The sequence below is a fragment of the Hylobates moloch genome, unplaced genomic scaffold (genome assembly GCF_009828535.3).
Source record: "Hylobates moloch isolate HMO894 unplaced genomic scaffold, HMol_V3 SCAFFOLD_3, whole genome shotgun sequence".
NCBI lineage: Eukaryota > Metazoa > Chordata > Mammalia > Primates > Hylobatidae > Hylobates > Hylobates moloch.
In genome coordinates this window covers 141,647,100-141,664,902 of record NW_026652278.1, presented here as the reverse complement: position 1 = coordinate 141,664,902, position 17,803 = coordinate 141,647,100, and the positions used below count along the sequence as shown (strand labels likewise).

Sequence of the window (17,803 nt, the reverse complement as noted above, 5' to 3'; positions counted from 1 at the left end):
GGGCAAAAACTAGTCCAAGCACCTTGTTTGATAATTATTTCATAATTTAAGATTCACATGTATTTAATACCATTATTTTATCGTTACAAGAATTAACTAGTTACGAGAGAGAAAATATCTAAGTTGTGAGAAATGTGCAAATTTATATGTCGTAGAACTTAGTAGGATATACTTTTAAAATAAGCTACTAAAATTGTTTCAAACGTAATGAAAAACAAGGGAAGTAAATGATGTAAACCTAAAGTTTTCTTAAAATGTTACTGTTGTAAAACTAATTGTGATTGTATTCTTAGGGGGTACAGGTACAGAGTTTCATTTGTAAAATGATTTTATTTTCATAATTGACTCTTGCTTTTAAAAGACTTCACTGCCACAAAAATCTATAACTAGCCTGTTATTGATTACACAGATGGCTTCACTCCTCCCTAGGCATTTCAATGAAAGGCATGCATATGCTTTTAGTATATGTATTATCCTAAACAAGTTGTACCCACTGTAGCCTTTCGATACTTTTGGGTGAAAAAAAAAAGCTAGAACATTGTTTCTGATTTGCTTAATATTGACGGTTTATGTATGAACCTAAGATGTGTGGATTCTGAATCTTTTTAACGTATTTCAGGTAAATGTGATTATTTTTAGTTTGATTTGGGAGGTTATATTCCAGCCCTGGGTTATGCGATAAAAATAAAAATCTATGAGTCCATTTGGATGAAGACTTCGTTTTAGAAACCTGGTAGTTCGGCTTTTTCAAAACCCCTTGGGAGGGCTTGACTTACCCTCTTAAAGTCCGGCCGGGTGAACCTGAATTGAATTGCATAGGGAAGTTAATTTCTTTCCATCTACTTGGTATCAGACAATTGAGCCTCTTGGTTCTTTCTTACATACCTGGTGCGGACCACAGGCAGTTTGTCACCCTTCCTCTCTCGTTGCCATAAGTCCCTTTCTAAGGAATATTTGCTTAAAAAAAAAACTATCTCGGATTTGTTGCTTAGGGTTTGTCTTCCCGGGATTAGGAAGAACAATCAGAAGTAAGTGTCCTCGCGACTCTCGGACTCCAGAGCTTTAGTTAACTTATCTGGAGTGGCAGAGACTCGGGCGGCTTGACCTCCAGCCTTCTCCCGGGAGGCCGCGTGCGTCCCGGAACGCCTCGCCGCCTAAGGATCTAGGAGACCTCGCGCCCTCGGGGTTCGCGCGTGTGGGAGCCCGGCTCTAACTGGGGAGGCCTCGCCGGCGCTCTGGGAACTGCCTGGGCCGGAGGGCACTGCGCTGCCGGGAGAGCGCGACTGGCCGGGAGGGGCTCCGTGGCTGCTTCTCCCAGGGCAGTTACTGGGCGGAGACTGGTGGCGGGGATAGAGGGTGCGGAGCTTTCCCTCCCCACTCTCGAGGTGGTCGCTTCGTCGTTGCGTCTGGTTCGCGAATGGCCCGGCCCGCGACGCTCCCGAGAGTGAGTGTTTGCAAACAGCCTCGGGGGTGGCGGAGTTGGTTCGCATGGCTCCGCCGCCGCGCCGCAAGTCCGGCGCCTTCTCCTCTCCTCTCGGGTGGGGCGGCCCAGGTCGCGCGGACCTTCGCGCCACCACTCGCCGGACACCTCGCTGCACCACCACTCGCGGCTCTGTCAAGCTCGGCTAAGTTTTCTCTCATCCTTGCCCCCACGCTTCTCCACTTTTACATATAGAGGCCGAAGGATGATTAAAACGTTACAAATGTTTTGATTTAAAAACAATTCATTACCAATTTACCCTGTCTTAGGTAGATGCTCTAGTAAATAATAAATCAGTTAAACAAAGGCGACTTTAATTTATGGCCGTGGTACTAATTAGAAACATCATTCGAGCAATAAACTTAAACACTTCCAGCAAATAATGCTCCCTCTTGCTGGTTCTCTTTCTCCCCCCTCCTCCACCCCAACTCACTCTGGCTGCCTCTGCTCTAAGAGCAGCTTCAGCTGTGCCTTTGCGGTCCTCTCTTCCTCTGGTTGAATAATTGAAGGGGGAAACGGTATCCGAGGAGGCTGTAATTGAAGAGCCCCTGTCACCTCTGCTTTTATGTATGTTAGTATAGAAGTCCATCAGCAGCTCCTTGATGGTGTATTAAAACGAACTGGCAGCTCCTTCTGCAGGAGATACTATATTCTATTAAAGGAGACCAAGTGAGAGAAAGAAACTCTAGAGGCTAAAAGCCACTTCAAGTCTTCAGACCGATTCATCTGTATTCTCTTGTTATAATCCGTCTCATCATACTTGAGTTAATGAGGCAAAGGAGGGGGTGCGAAATCTGATGGTCCTTGACAAATTCATTAGGGAGGCTGCAGGACATTTTATTTGACTGTTAAACATCTTGTTTGTTTGGCTTAGGCAGTGCCAACATCAGCATGCTTCTGCCCAGAGCTGTGGTGCTGGGCTGGCTGCAGGACATTCCTAAAAAGGGAAGGAGGACATTCAGGGTGTGATTTGAATTTTTTGTTTTGGATATCAGGTAGTCCATAACCTTCAGACTTGTCTAGGCTTTACTTCTTGCATCATTACATTAGGAACATAAAGAATGTAGGTGATAGTACTGAAGTGGGCATGTTTTTAGTTACTGTAAACTAAAATATGTGGATGTTTAAAACTTTAGTCTGAAAATTTCCCAGTTTCTTCAAAAAATTGAGTCAGGTTGTAGTAATTACTGTACTAGTTTTATAGCAATGTGAATGTTTAAGGTCCAGTAAAATAACCAGATTACTCATTACATCCTATTTTTACTTATCGTGGTTAAACTTTTAATTATTAATGGAATTTCCTATTTCACCAAAACCTTTATGAGTACAGAAACTTGGAAATAAAAAATTAACTATTTATACAAATATAGTTTCAAGAAAAAATTGGCATATTTTAAGGAAATTTTTATAATTAAAATTAGAAGGAAAACTGAATACTTGGTGCTAAAATAAGGTGATGAGTTGACAGAATACTTTAAAAAGTGAAAATATTTCTAATTGAAGAATAATGGGTAATTAAGCTAGAATGCTATCCTTACAATGTTTTATTCTAAGATAATAATACAGTATTAGATTTATCAACATTTTCTTGAAAAGTAGTAAATAATCCAATTGTGATACTTTCTTGCATAGAGAATTCAGTTGTATTTTCCTTCAGCATTGACTGAGCTTGAGCTTAAGTGCTTTGAGAAAGAATCCTGTCTTCCATTTATAGGAAAACAGTATGGAAGTAAAAAAAACCTAATGCCCTTTGCCTTAGGCACGGCTGATGAAGCTTGAACGGCTGCAGGGAATGTATGGATTTGAAAAGAAATGATGCAGTAGTTCATGTTGTGTTTCTCAGGAGCCAAACCAAACTAATGGCTGAAGTCAGTGCTTCTGTAATCTGACAGTTATAATCCTGTTTATGTTTCCAGAGAATACAAAATTCTTAAACTGTTTTATTTTTTGCTGATCTTTAGTTAAAAATGTATTTACTGAGTTAACTTTAGTGCATTTGTTACTTTATCATGTTAGCGAGACTTAAAAGGTATCTATTATTTTATTATCTGTAAAAATAATATATAGTATCTCAATAATCTTTACTAAAGAGTAAACAAATTTTAGAATACATGATCTTATTTTCCAGGAAACATTTTAGAAGCTTCAAAAAATAATCAGATTATTGACTTAAGAATAGAAAGTATCTCTGGAGGATTTATACTTTTTGGAAAACAAAGGACCACATGTTTACTGGTATATGGTCTTATCCTCTAAAATCAAACTTTGAAACATCTATGTGGGTGCTAAATTTTTAGTTCTTATATAGTTAATCATTCTACATACTTATAAAAATGCTTATTTTTTAAAAATAAACATTGATTTTTATTTTTGGTCAAATTGTAAATGAAGAAATAAAACACTATTAAGTTCCCTGAATTTAAAAATTATTTCACCAAAAACAGAAAGAAAAGTAAATAACCCAGATATGATTTGTTCGTGTATTCTAGTTGATGAAATTTTGTTGAAGTAATTATATTTAAATATATGTAAGATGCATTAATGACAGTCATCAAGATTATACTGTCCACATAAGTCACAGTAAAACTACATTCTCTTTTATTCTCTGTCAAAGGATTTAATTTTCTAAAATTTCAAAGTGTTAAGGAGATTGTTTCTAAGCTGTTTGTAATTATTGTTCTGGAATCAATCTAAAATAACCAGTAATTGAATGTTTGCCTTGAACAGTTTACCATAGTGCCTGTTAATAATTTTATATGGTCAAGCATGCCGTTGAAACAAGTTATTCTTCCCCCTCACAAAATAGCCTTAACAAAAAAAATTTTTTTTACTCTCTTTGATTAGTAACCCAAGGGTATTGTTCTCATTTGAACAGGTTGAACTTCAGATAATTTTATGTCAGGTAAAAGCAATAGCTTTAATTTTGTATAGTAAGCATATCAAACTGTAGTGAAAAATAAAATGTTTTTATGTACTTTTGATGAGTATTGTTTGTGGGCCTTTTAAATTTGTTTGGATTGCCTTAGATAATATATATGATTAGAGATGTTTGTTACCTATTAGACTTTACAAATATAATTCTTGTATTATATAGTGGGATGAGAAAATTGAGAGTATGCTATATATTAGGGTTTTTTCCCCAAGTTGAATAGCAACTGCATAAATGAGTACTTTATTAAACTATACATAATTTGATGTCACCAAACATATACAATGATAGAGTAAGGGACTTGTGCTCAGGAAAGTTAAAGTAAGCAGCTTTTAGCCTGACTAAGAAGTAAATGCCATTATATTATTGCGCTAGGATGTGCAATGTTAACATCCAAGTTAATTCAGCAAGTATTTTTTAGAATGTTTCTTCGAACTTACTATATTCTCACTTATATTGGTATATGTCTTTTGACCTTACCAAGAAATCATGTATCTTTTTCTCATTTTAAGTATGTACATTTTTGAGTTGTAACACTACATTCTTTTATTTACATACATAGTTAAGCAGTTCTGAAAAGTTGAAGCAAAATTTTAAAAAATTTTCTTTTCTTACTCTTCCTTGTTCCTTCCTTCTTTTCCTCTCCCCTCCTCCTTTTTTTTTTTTTTTTTTAAAAAAAACAGTTTGAACTTATTAATGTACTATTAGGTAAATATTAAATTTTACCTGCCAAATAACTTTGGCTTTCATAAGTCACTATTATCTTCACATGGAAGGGTATATTTGGTAGAGCCAACTGTTAACTTTAAGAAATGATTGTATAATTTGTGGATTATTCTTTGTGACTTTTCTACCGGGAGAACCAAATTTTGCTGGCCTTTAACATCACTTCCAGAAGGTAGACAGAAAAACCAGGATCAGACAATAATGAATTTAAGTGCTAAAGAAAATTGAAAGCTGACCTTATGGTTTCAAGAAGGTGTGATATCTTTTGTTTATGAAGAGAATATTACTGACTCACATTGTGAGCCAAAACAATGTGCGTGAAACAAAAACTATGTAGAATATGTTTCTTAGGATATTAAAGCCATCCCCACTCCCTTTCTACTTTCTCTTGTGATCAGTGCCAGACATTAACAAAACAGATGAGTGAAATTAGAGACGTAGATTACGCTAGTGTTGAGCTGTACTTGGTTCAAAACATAATATTTGGCATTATGTGCTATTTCTTTCAGGTCATATGAGACATTTTGTGGGTCTATGTTTAAAATTATTAGTTAAGCATATCATATGGGTAGGTTTTTGGTATACTTTAGGAACACTAGCCATTTTAAACATTTTATTTAAAAATGTATTGGTTCTGTAGCACTCTATATTATTATGAATAGTGGTAATTTGGCATTGATCATCTGCTAAGATTACAAGAAATACTTAATGGACTTTGTGTTATTTTTAATGGAAATATTAAAAATCTAGCCTGCTTCATCCTTTAAATGTTATGAATTAGAGTAAAAGTGATGTGCAGAGAGGTTTCTCTGATTGCTTGTAGTGGTTAAACAACAACAACAAAATGCTTCATTGGTTGTAATCTATGTATAGAAAACATCTGTGTAATATAAATGAAATAATATTTAATGATCTAAGGAATGGAAACTTTTGCTTTAACCATCTGATATAAAGCTAGGATATAAAACAGCTGTGTTGGCCTATGGATATCAAGGTTTTGCTAGTCTCTTTCCTGAATTTTTCCTTCCTATCTTCCCTTATTATCTTTGGATCATAAAGAGTCATTCTCTTATTTTCTGACTGATTTGGTATATAGGTAATTAGGTTTAAAATCGAGGTTAGTAGGTTTAAATCCATCTAGATTGAGTAGAAAATCTTTGACCTGTAGCTATGACTGTTGTCAAATGATTTGCTTGCTGGGATCAGACACTATCCATACCCTTTCACTTTGCTATCAGCTATGTACACAAAAAGGAGCAGAAAGATGACCAGATGCTTAGTTAATCATCATATTAGGTCAGTAAAGGATTCCAACCATACTTAATTGGGCCTTCTATTTCTAATATTCGTTGGGTAACTTTTTGGTTAAATGCTCTATGAATAATCTAATCTTTTCTGCTAATCAAAACTTTCTATAAACTTTATAAATTAAAAATGAATGATACAAATCTATAGATATGTATTTTAAATGTAAGGTGGTTGCTATCCAGATTACCTGGATAGATAAAAGGAGACAGTATGAACGTATCAGCAAAGTATCAATCTAGGAAACAAAAAGTCCGAAATTTTTGTCCTGGCTTGGTTACCTGGGTGACTTTGATCAAGTCACTATCTTTATCCATTATTTTCTCAATTGTTAAATGAGTGGATTGGACTAGGTCATCTTTTCTATCTCTTCTAATTAAAAAAGTCTAAAATTTTCCACCATTACATGACTAAATTCGTTGACATCTTTGTTTATTTCTATCAGAAATCTTTCTGCAGATGTTTAGGCTTTCAATGCCTCTCTAACATAGGTATATGAAAGTTTTCAAACTCAGACAAGAATAAGCTTATAGATATTTTAGATTTATGGAAAAAATTTACAAAATATAGTTTGGAGACAACTGTGAGGGACAATGAAGTAGCAACTTGGGAAAAATTCTGAGTATACTAATTATTGCTTGATAGGGGTTGAATCATAAAATTATAAAACAAAATGCAGTATGTATTCCTGTATATAGAAAAATGGTATATGTTTATATAAACAATATGTTTTTTTCCCTTAAATATTTAATGGACTGTCAATGTTTTGGACATTTTAATGAAGATTGGGTATTGTTTAAATATCAGTTCTTGAAGCCGAAGTAAGTTCCCATTCACAATTAACTTAAAAAAAATAGTTGGTCTTCTCCTTAGAGAAATGACTTTGTGCTAAGCAACTATGATATTACCAAGTTCATACTGTGTTAAAAGATAGATCTAAGCAGGGAAGTGGTTTTCAAAACATGAGTCACTAAAGAAAGGAAAGTTTTATACTGTTTTCTCATGCTTTTCACTTGTTTTCATCAGAAGATCTGACAAGCATAAAAGTGTTAACATCTTTTATTTTACAGATGTTCTTAGTTTTCTCTCAAACTGTAAAAGATACTATGTCAGAGTAGCATGGTAGGAAATAATTTCAACACCTCCTTTCACTTACGTGATAACTTATTGTTTGTCTAAGCTTGTGGATACTTTTGGAGGGAGTGAATTGAGAAAAGAAAAGATAATATATTGAGATCTAATTGTTCTCATTTTGACATATATAACAGTCTATCTGCTATGTTACATAGTCTCTCTAAAATAGGTCTTAAATGGGCATTGTTATTTTTACTTCTGTATTATGGTCATTGGAAGTCCCTAATTAGTGCAATGGGAGTGCCAGGTGACCAAAAAGAGTGTTGATGGGCACTCTGTGGGTTTGCAAAGTGCAAACCTAAAAGACTGAGAGATGAGAAATGCATTGCTATTTGTGAATTTATGTTTTATCTCACTTCACTTGAAAATTTATGAGTAGCGTGGCTTAAGGGTGCTGGAGTTGTGTGTTCCAGGGCTTGCCCCTACTGATAACACCCTTGTTGGCGTGAAAGTGCAATGCAAATTATGACAGTTACAACCTTCTGTTTTGTTTAACCTGTCAGTAGATTTCCTGGCTCAGTGCTGAGGGCAATGGTGTGTTCAGCTAGTCCATATTCACCTAAACTTAAAAGGTCAGGTTTCTACAGGCAGGCCTAGTCAAAGCCTAATTGATGAGGAGGGCAGGGAGACAGAATTTACTGTTCTGTTGGCTAGTTTCATATCGTTAGGTTGTCCTGAAAGCATCAGGCAGTCACAGCCCCTTTCATGTAAGTGCTGACCCTAGACAGGAGCTGACAATCAAAGGAGGCAGCCACAGGAACCAGTGCAAGTAGGCTATTGATTTTTCAGTTAGGTCTAAGTAGTTTGTAGTATGGGTAATGGGTGACAGAGGCAGGTATGTCATTATCAATGAGCTCCAGAACAGTAGCGACAACCCTCCCTCATATTTCCTTCAGCACTGACAGTATGCATCCAGAGGCGGTCAATAAATCGCCCAACCTTTAACTGACAAGTGACTTGGAGGTTTAGGTTGAGAAGTGGAAGTTACAGAGCTAAACTTCTTTGCTTGAACCTGTACTGGATCTAGCAATGGAGTCCGTAATTATATTGTAACTTTTTGAAGTTTTGATTTAGATAAGTCTGTGCAACTGTGAGAATCAGAATTTTTAATGTTTGAGAATTTAAGAGGCATATTTACTTAGTCAAATAAAGATAGGAATGAGCCAATCATTTATAAATGTATTCTGCAAAGATAATTAAGTTGGGTTATTATGGTACAGTTTTGCTTTTATTTTAGACTAGCTCATTATTTAATCAAAGATACTCCTGTTATAAAAGTTCAGTAGTTAGAAATTGCCTCTCAGAATCCATTTTAATTCCTAATCTCCTCCTACATGTTCTAATTGCAGACCAATTTTAAATAGAAAAAAAGAAGAAAAAACCGAACCATTTGTAAATGGCACTAAGCAGTTGCTATTTGACCTTCAAATTTGTTCTGTATTATTTTTCAGAATAAAATAGTCAGGAGTAGAAGGATAATTTAATGACTAAAGTTTGATGAATTGTACTTGCTTCTGATTTACAAAGAAATAATGTTGATTTTTGCTTTCAGAGCATTTCATGTGGTTATTTACATTTTAAAAAGATACAATTTATGCTCATGTAAACACAAAAGTGTTACATGTTTTGACTAAAAGTACATATGTTCTAAAAGGGATATAAAATAATTTCAAGATAATTTAAATTTAAACCAATCTCTATTTTGTTACAATATCTGAGTAATACGAAGAGATGATAATATTTATAACTAGAAGTGGGAGTTTGGGTTGTACCAGGACCCTTGCAAACTATCACATGCTTACATTTAAAAAAAAAACAACTTTAAACAGATTGAAATAAAACAGAAAAGTAAATGTTTTTAAAAACTTCCTTAAATAACTTATTGCTATGATATCTTGTTTAACATTGTGATATTGTACAGAACCAGAGTTTGTCTGTAGTATCATCTAGCTGTAGAGTACCCTGCTTGGCCACATGAATCATTTTCATTTGTTCAGTACAACTGAAAATTTCTCAAAAAAAACAAAAACAAAAATAACTAACCAGTAGGTTAATGCATACTAAAGGTATGGCTGCTTAAGTATTTTCTTCAGTTTATAGTGACGTTTCTGTGTGAATGCCCCTGTCTTTTTGTTTACAAAATGGAGAATACAAATTTGAAACCTAGTGAAAGATGGCAACTATCAAAGTGTTGTCTTAGTTTTAAAGAAGCTTTGGGATTATGTTTTTAGGGAAGTGTTATTTGGATTCCTTGAATTAGTTAACTTTTGAGGCTTATGGATTCTTAAAGCAATAAAACAATGTTCCTTTCAGAATCATTGTTTTTCTTCTGTTTATTAATCATTGATTTAATCTGTGTTTTTCTGTTGGATTAGAGAAAAGATTTACCTGAGAATCTTGCAATCTCTGTATCATTAGCTATATTATAGGTAGAGCTTCTTTGCTTTATCTGTAATCTCTCCTGAATATGTTGCTTTTTCAGGAATAAAAAAAAAAAGCTGCAGAAAGGGGTACAAATTAAATTTTCATGAAATAAAATCCTAATCAGCAGTGACAGTGTAAGAGAAAGATGATTGCCACTTGGTCATTGTGGAGAGGCACTTAGATTTGGTGTCAGTGCTTCTGTTAATGATGACTAATGTCTTTCTTGGAGCAAGGGCATGCTCAAACATACTGCTACAGCATATAGAGGGAGAGGGCTCAGTAATAGGCATCAGTAAGCAAAAGCATTAGGTGTCTTAAAACAAAGACTTTTTAATACAGTCAATTTGACACTCTGTATTATTAGAAAAATACAAACATAATTCTAAGGCATTTAACCACAAAATTTGAACTATTTTATGTCCAGTGCTAAGACGTAATATTTTTTAATTAAAAGGTAAAGAAACCAAGGAATGTTAATAAGATATGCTCTCTGTTTTGTCACTTACAGGAATGGGCACCTACATTGCACTGCACAGAATCACATGTGCTGAGAAAGTTTTAAAAAGAAGCCAACTTACAACAGATTTTTTTCATACCCTAGTGATCTATTCTGAACAAATGCTTTATAGTTACAACAAGAGAATGAATGACTCAAAAGATCTTTCTAGATCTTTTAATCTTAAATATATTGCTTACAAAAAGAAGATGACGTGTTATTTCTTCAGCTTTCCCCTAAAGTGTAAGACCTTTCAGAAGGGCATTTGCAATGCTTGTCATGTTTTTTCATATACATCTTATTGGCCTGACATGTCTCAAGAACCATGAGAACACAGATGTCATTGCATTCAGACAACACTAATTACTCTGGGATTTTTGCAGCCTCAGTGCCTGCGTGTAACTGTCGATTATGATTGTTCATGCAGCCTACAGTGGGGACACTTTACACATGAAAATAGTGAGATGCAAAAGTAGTGAGACAGGCCTTTTAGCCCCCTATTCTCCAAAAGAACTTGGAAGGAAAAAAAAATTGCTGACACATCAATTTCATTCAGTATTTTATATTTGAACTTTGTTTTGGCAACATTTTCTTTTCTGAAGTAAGTGTGTTATACTTTAGTGTTCAGTGAAATCTATTATCCATCTGTTCTTTAACCTTCTTGAACCATCTTTTACATTACTTTGTCTTCAAGCTTCATGGGAAATTTCTTTATGTAGCTTATAGTTTGAGAGAAACACTAATTGTGGTATGAGTCTTTTGAAAGTGACAGTGCAAAACAATAAATATGTATGATGTGTTCTTCTGGTGTGCGATTTAATGTTTAATGAGAAGCTGCAGCAAATATGGTTAGTCTCAATTTAGATAAGTGCAATCATCTTATGCTTTTTAACACAGGTCGGTTCTTTTCTTTGTTTAATTTTCTCTGTGGTATTCTGGATTTCAGTTTATGATTCATGGTATTTAGGTGATAGAAATTTCAGAGGTCAAATGCTGGTCAGATCTGGGCCCTCACTATTAAATGTGAAGACCAAATACATATTTTGATAAAAAGCATAATCTCTGTTAATTACCGATTGGAAAATAAAAAGCTCCAATAATGTAACTTCATATGCTGATGAAGCAGAATTGAGGCAGCTTGATCAAAGATGTATGATGAGATAAAACTGCAGTCTCTGCTGTACAGTTATAGTAATTATGACTAATGAACCGTCCAGTCTGGATGAAATGGCAAGCCCACAGGGACTGTGTCCAATCAGTTGTGACTTATGCAAGCTGAACAAATCATTGATGGGACTCCAGATTCAGAAGTATACTCTTTATTATTAATACAGCTTTTGTTTGGACAATGTAAAGCAATAGAAAGTTATTAACATTTTTTAAATCTAGAATATAGTTTTCCTTGTTTTATATATTTATTTAAAGTTAAACATGCATTGTGGCCTCTGCTTTACCTCTTGTTCCTTAAACACACCTAGGTCACTAATCTAACACAATTCTGCGACTACCTCCTTGTCCTTCTATTGTGTTACTTCTGAAGGCTCTTTAGAGCTATTTACTTTTCTCAGGGTATATTTTTCACCAAGCAAATGTTGGAAAGATGTATCTACAATGGTAATAGCACATATGAAACATTTACTGTGTGGCAAACAATGTTTTTAGTGTTTTATCTGTATTAACTCATACATTTTTACAGCAACCCCTTGAGGTAGGTATTATCACCATTTCGCTGATGAACAAACTGAGGCATGGGAAGGTTGGGTCTCTTACTTAAAGTTACATGCTTTTATAAATCTTGGATTGCCTTGTAAAAGCTGGTTATAGTCTTATAGTCTTCTGACCCAAATCTACTTCTAAATTATCCCTTTTTTCAACCAGGGTTAATTTTTTGTTGTTGTTTTCTGGCATCTGACAAAATTGTAGGGCATTTTAAAACCGAATGCTCATGTGCAGTTCCAGGATACTAGTTTAAGTGAGTAGAGCTTTGAGGATGGAGTTTTAGAATGCTTTTGATATGAATATATATCTAAAATGTAATAAATGTGTTAATTGATACAATCTTGAAACTCTAAAATCTTTAAGTTGTAATAAGAAAACAGTCTACCTACTTAAAAGAAAATAAAGTGCAGGTGCAGTGCTGATAAAATAATCTTGGTTTGTTTTCTTTGGGATTTTTTACACTAAAGTTTTTCTCTTCAAACCAGGTATAGTCCTCATCTTAATGTTTTCTTATTACCACCACTTACATGCTGCCTGCTAGACAGTGAAGATTCAATAAATATTTATGGAAAGAAGGAGAGAATAAAAGAAAGAAGAGAAAATTTTCAGTGGTTTAATAATTAAATGATTTGATTAAATACATGCTTATATTCTAGTTCCCTTGGCAGGTTTTTACTTAGAGGAATAGAATAAAACACCCTGTCATTATGCCATAGTGCTTTAAAATCCTTAAAATCCTACCTATTCAACTTTGTTTCACATTGGCCCCCAATCTGAAGTCTTTGTCTTTCCAGGCTAGCTTTCTGACATCTATCACTGGATGCCACATAGAGAGCTCTCTGATTTATTTTTTTGTCTGTTTATTAAATTTAATATTTATTTATTTATTTATTGTAGAGACTGGGTCTCACTATGTTGACTAGACTGGTCTTGAAATCCTGGACTCAAGCAGTCCTCCTACCTCAGCCTTCCAAATGTCTGAGATTACAGGCGTGAGCCACAGTGCCTGGGCAAGCGCTGTCTTTGAACTGATGCCTCAGTTACCATTGATCTTAAACACTTTAATATATCATTGTTTTTGTTTTTTCCTCTTATTATTCATGTATTCCTCTCCCTTTGTTAACCTACCAATGTGAAAAGTTATTGGAAGGCAGATATCAAGTTATTTACTTGGTAGCACCACATGCCTCGGTAAATAGTACATGCTAAATAAATCCTTATAGAGTGATAAATTTGATACCCTTCTTTTTCCAACGGATTTCTATCAGCAAGGTCAAATTTACAATATGATATTTCTAGAGGTAATGTGAAAGTCTTTCAAAACTCAATTGAAATGAGATGATAAGAATAATACACCACTTTATTGAACTCTTATTCTGTGCCAACCACTATGCTAAGCACTTTAATTGTCATAATCCTCTCAACAAATCTATAATGACTTATATTCTATTATTATCTCTATCTGTATAGAATCCTTGCTAGAGCTCAGAAGCAGTAAAGCATAATTTGTGAAGATGTTGGCAGTTTATTTTAAAGCCATCAGATTTTTACTGGTATCCTGTCAGTGCCATTCTCCTTTTTTTAATGCCCTGTCTGCAGTTGTCTATGACAGTTTCTTAAGTAAGTTTTGCCTTCCCACAACTTAAATAGTATCCATTATATCACCTACCTTTTTCTTTACACTTTTTCTTGTTTTCACAAGAAGCTCGAAAGCTTTCCTTTTACCCATTAATTTTCAAAAGAGCATCTTGTTATCCTACTCTGAAATGTTGTGACATGATCAGATAATATATAGAGATCTGGAAATCTCTGGCTCACGTTTTTTGTTTTTTAAATACATGGAGGGCCAAGTAGCAGTTGTTATTATCATTTTAGGTAAGTTTTAAGAAAATGCAGTCTAAACAATGTTACATAGTCAGGAAATTTCCAAAATAATTTGTAGCAAACCACATGAAAAATACTTGAAACTTAAATTTGGTTTTAAAGTGATTGGTAGTTATATCCATGCTGTTCATAAAAGATGGAAATGAAGTTAATAAAATGCTGCATATTTTATACTTAGGAAATATTGTGGCTCATAAGGAGTCTTTATACAAAACTGAAACCACTGTGTTATCAAAGAGGAAGCAGTTTACCAAATATATTAAGCTCTCAGAAATAAACTGACATCAATGTCAATTTCTGATTTGATTTCAGCTTTTATATGGAAGATGATGGCATTCTATTTCATAAGTGCTGAAGTACTTTCTGTGTATTTTTAAAAGTCGTATCTGTATATTTGATTGTGAGTATTTAAATAACTACAGTCAAAATATACAGATAAAGGTCAATTAATATTTAGCTACAATTTTTGTGATGGTCATTATTACTATTTGTATTAGTGAAATACATCTTAATGTGAAGTTAGTATCAGTTATTTGATCTTCTTTTAACTTTTAAGATTAAAATTGTAGCTTTTCCTAAATAGTTTAATTGGATATCTATAATTAAAAGAAAGTCTACTGCAGTCCTAAAACAAGTTGTTATTTTGAAATCAGTCTTTATTTTATATTTTACTTTATTAAATCCTATTTTATTCATTCATTAAATATCTTATATCCTTGATTCTTTCAGATACAATCCAGATATAATTTAATCTTCAGAGCTCATGAAAGTGTCATGTGAGTTTTTCTTTGTAGATTTCTTAAAGGAGAATTGAAATGGTAGATTTATGTAGTTATAAAATTAGTTATATTTAAAGTATTTCGAAAGATAAAAGCACAAAGTTATTTCCATGCTATGATTTTTAAACTTTTATTTTTTTTTTTTAGAGACATGGTCTTACTCTGTCTCTCAGGCTGGAGCCCAGTAGCAAGCTATAGTAAACTTGAACTCCAGGGTTGGAGCAATCTTTCTGCTTCAGCCTCTCAAGTAGCTAGAACTACAGGCATGTACCACCACGCCTGACTACATTTTTTTATTTTTTTGTAGAGGCAGGAGCTTGCTGTGTTGCCCAGGCTGGTCTTGAACTCCTGGGTTCAAGTGATCCTCTTATCTTGGCTTCCCCAAATGCTGGGATTACAGGTGTGAGCCACTGTGCCTGGCCTCTATGCTATGATTTTACATATGTTAAACTTATATTAATGAAGAAAGACTTGAAATGAATGAGCAAAAAATGAAAAGAGCTAAATTAAAGTATGTGAATAGTAGTTAGCTTTTAGGGGTTTAATTTTCATAATTGGTGTCTTTATTCAGTAAATTTAAATATACATACATATAAATGTATTTCACACTATAAAATGTTTTAGAACAACTCTTAGGTGGTATAGCTTTTCCACATTTTATTAAGTGTTTTATGTGTTAAAGAAGTAAGTCAGGATTCCATTGTGTGCAGCTTGTACTTTGCCATGGAAATTGTCAGCTGAAATTGCCAGGAGAGTTGTTATATTAAATCTATATATATAAAATTTATATTAATTATATATGTAAAATCTATTCTACAATGTTGTGTATGATCAATATAAAACATTGATTTTTTTTTTTTACATTTTTTATTTTAAGTTCTAGGATACATATGCAGAATGTGCAGGTTTGTTACATAGCTTTACATGTGCCATGGTGGTTTGCAGCACCCATCAACCCATCACCTAGGTTTTAAGCCCCACATGCATTAGGTATTTGTTCTCATGCTCTTCCTCCCCTTACCCCCATGGCCCAACAGGCCCTGGTGTGTGTTGTTCCCTTCCCTGTGTCCATGTGTTCTCATAGTTCAGTTCCCACTTATGAGTGAGAACATGTGGTGTTGGTTCCTGTGTTAGTTTGCTGAGGATGATGGCTTCCAGTTTCATCCATGTCCTGGCAAAGGACATGAACTCATTCTTTTTTGTGGCTGCATAATATTCCATGGTGTATATGTACCACATTTCTTCATCTAGTCTGTAATTGATGGGCATTTGGGTTGGTTCCATGTCTTTGCTATTGTACATAGCTACAATAAACATACATGTGCATGTGTCTTTACTGTAGAATGATTTATCCAGTAACGGGATTGCTGGGTCAAATCCCTAGTTCTAGATCCTTGAGGAGTCACCACACTGTCTTCCCCAATGGTTGAACTAATTTACATTCCCACCAATGACGTAAAAGCGTTCTTTTTTTCTCCATAGCTTCGCCAGCATCTATTGTTTCCTGACTTATTAATAATTGCCGTTCTGATGGGCGTGAGATAGTATCTCATTGTGGTTTTGATTTGCATTTCTCTAGTGATCAGTGATGAACTTCTTTTCATATGTTTGTTGTCCACATAAATATCTTCTTTTGAGAAGTGTCTGTTCATATCCTTTGCCCACTTTTTGGTGGGGTTGTTTTTTTCTCATAAATTTCTTTAAGTTCTTTGTAGATTCTGGATATTAGCCCTTTGTTAGATGGGTAGATTGCAAACATTTTCTCCCATTCTGTAGGTTGCCTGTTCACTCTGATGGTAGTTTATTTTGCCATGCAGAAGCTCTTTAGTTTAATTAGATCCCATTTGTCTATTTTGGCTTTTGTTGTCATTGCTTTTGGTGTTTTGGTCATGAAGTCCTTGCCCATGCCTGTGTCCTGAATGGTATTGCCTAGGTATTCTTCTAGGGTTTTTATGGTTTTAGGTCTAACATTTACATCTTTAATCCATCTTGAATTAATTTTTTATGAGGTATAAGGAAGGGATCCAGTTTCATCTTTCTACTTATGGCTAGCCAGTTTTCCCAGCACCATCTATTAAATAGGGAATCCTTTCCCCATTTCTTGTTTTTGTCAGGTTTGTCAAAGATGAGATGGTTGTAGATGTGTGGTGTTATTTCTAAGGCCTCTGTTCTGTTGCATTGGTCTATATCTCTGTTTTGGTACCAGTACCATGCTGTTTTGGTTACTGTAGGCTTGTAGTATAGTTTGAAGTCAGCTAGCGTGATGACTCCAACTTCGTTCTCTTGCTTAAGATTGTCTTGGCAATGTGGGCTCTTTTTTGGTTCCATATGAACTCTAAAGTACTTTTTTCCAGTTCTGTGAAGAAAGTCATTGGTAGCTTGATGGGGATGGCATTGAATCTATAAACTACCTTGCGCAGTATGACCATTTTCACGATATTGATTCTTCCTATCCATGAGCATGGAGTGTTCTTCCATTTGTTTGTGTCCTCCTTTATTTCACTGAGCAGTGATTTGTACTTCTCCTTGAGGAGGTCCTTCACATCCCTGTGAGTTGGCTTCCTAGGTATTTTATTTTCTTTGTAGCAACTGTGAATGGGAGTTTGCTCATGATTTGGCTCTCTGTTTGTCTGTTATTGATATATAGGAATGCTTGGGATTTTTGCACATTGATTTTGTATCCTGAGACTTTGCTGAAGTTGGTTATCAGCTTAAGGAGTTTTTGGGCTGATATGATAGGGTTTTCTACATATACAATCATGTCATCTGCAAACAGAGACAATTTGACTTTCTCTGTTCCTATTCGAATACCCTTTATTTCTTTCTCTTGCCTGATTGCCCTGGCCAGAACTTTGAATACTATATTGAATAGAAGTGGTGAGAGAGGGCATCCTTGTCTTGTGCCAGTTTTCAAAGGGAATGCTTCC

The 17,803-nt window shown here is 34.6% G+C and overlaps 2 protein-coding genes across 5 annotated transcripts in view; one reads left to right on the top strand and one right to left on the bottom strand.

Moving 5' to 3' along the window:
- The window catches only part of LRBA (LPS responsive beige-like anchor protein), a 793,918-nt gene that overhangs the window by 458,466 nt on the left and 317,649 nt on the right, over positions 1 to 17,803 (top strand). The gene's annotated exons all lie outside the window — the stretch shown is intronic.
- On the bottom strand, positions 27 to 2,258 carry LOC116464963 (uncharacterized). The gene is made up of 2 exons (XM_032148193.2): positions 1,914 to 2,258; positions 27 to 1,662 (listed from the first exon to the last, which is right to left on the bottom strand). Exons 1-2 carry the CDS (start codon positions 2,067 to 2,069, stop codon positions 1,324 to 1,326), a joined length of 495 nt encoding a protein of 164 aa, XP_032004084.1. The 5' UTR covers positions 2,070 to 2,258; the 3' UTR covers positions 27 to 1,323.

Coding starts and splice junctions, on each gene's coding strand:
- LOC116464963 (XM_032148193.2), bottom strand. CDS start 2,069: ATGGACTTCTATACTAACATACATAAAAGCAGAGGTGACAGGGGCTCT. Junction 1,663..1,913: donor TTAGAGCAGAGGCAGCCAGA/GTGAGTTGGGGT, acceptor TATATGTAAAAG/TGGAGAAGCGTGGGGGCAAG.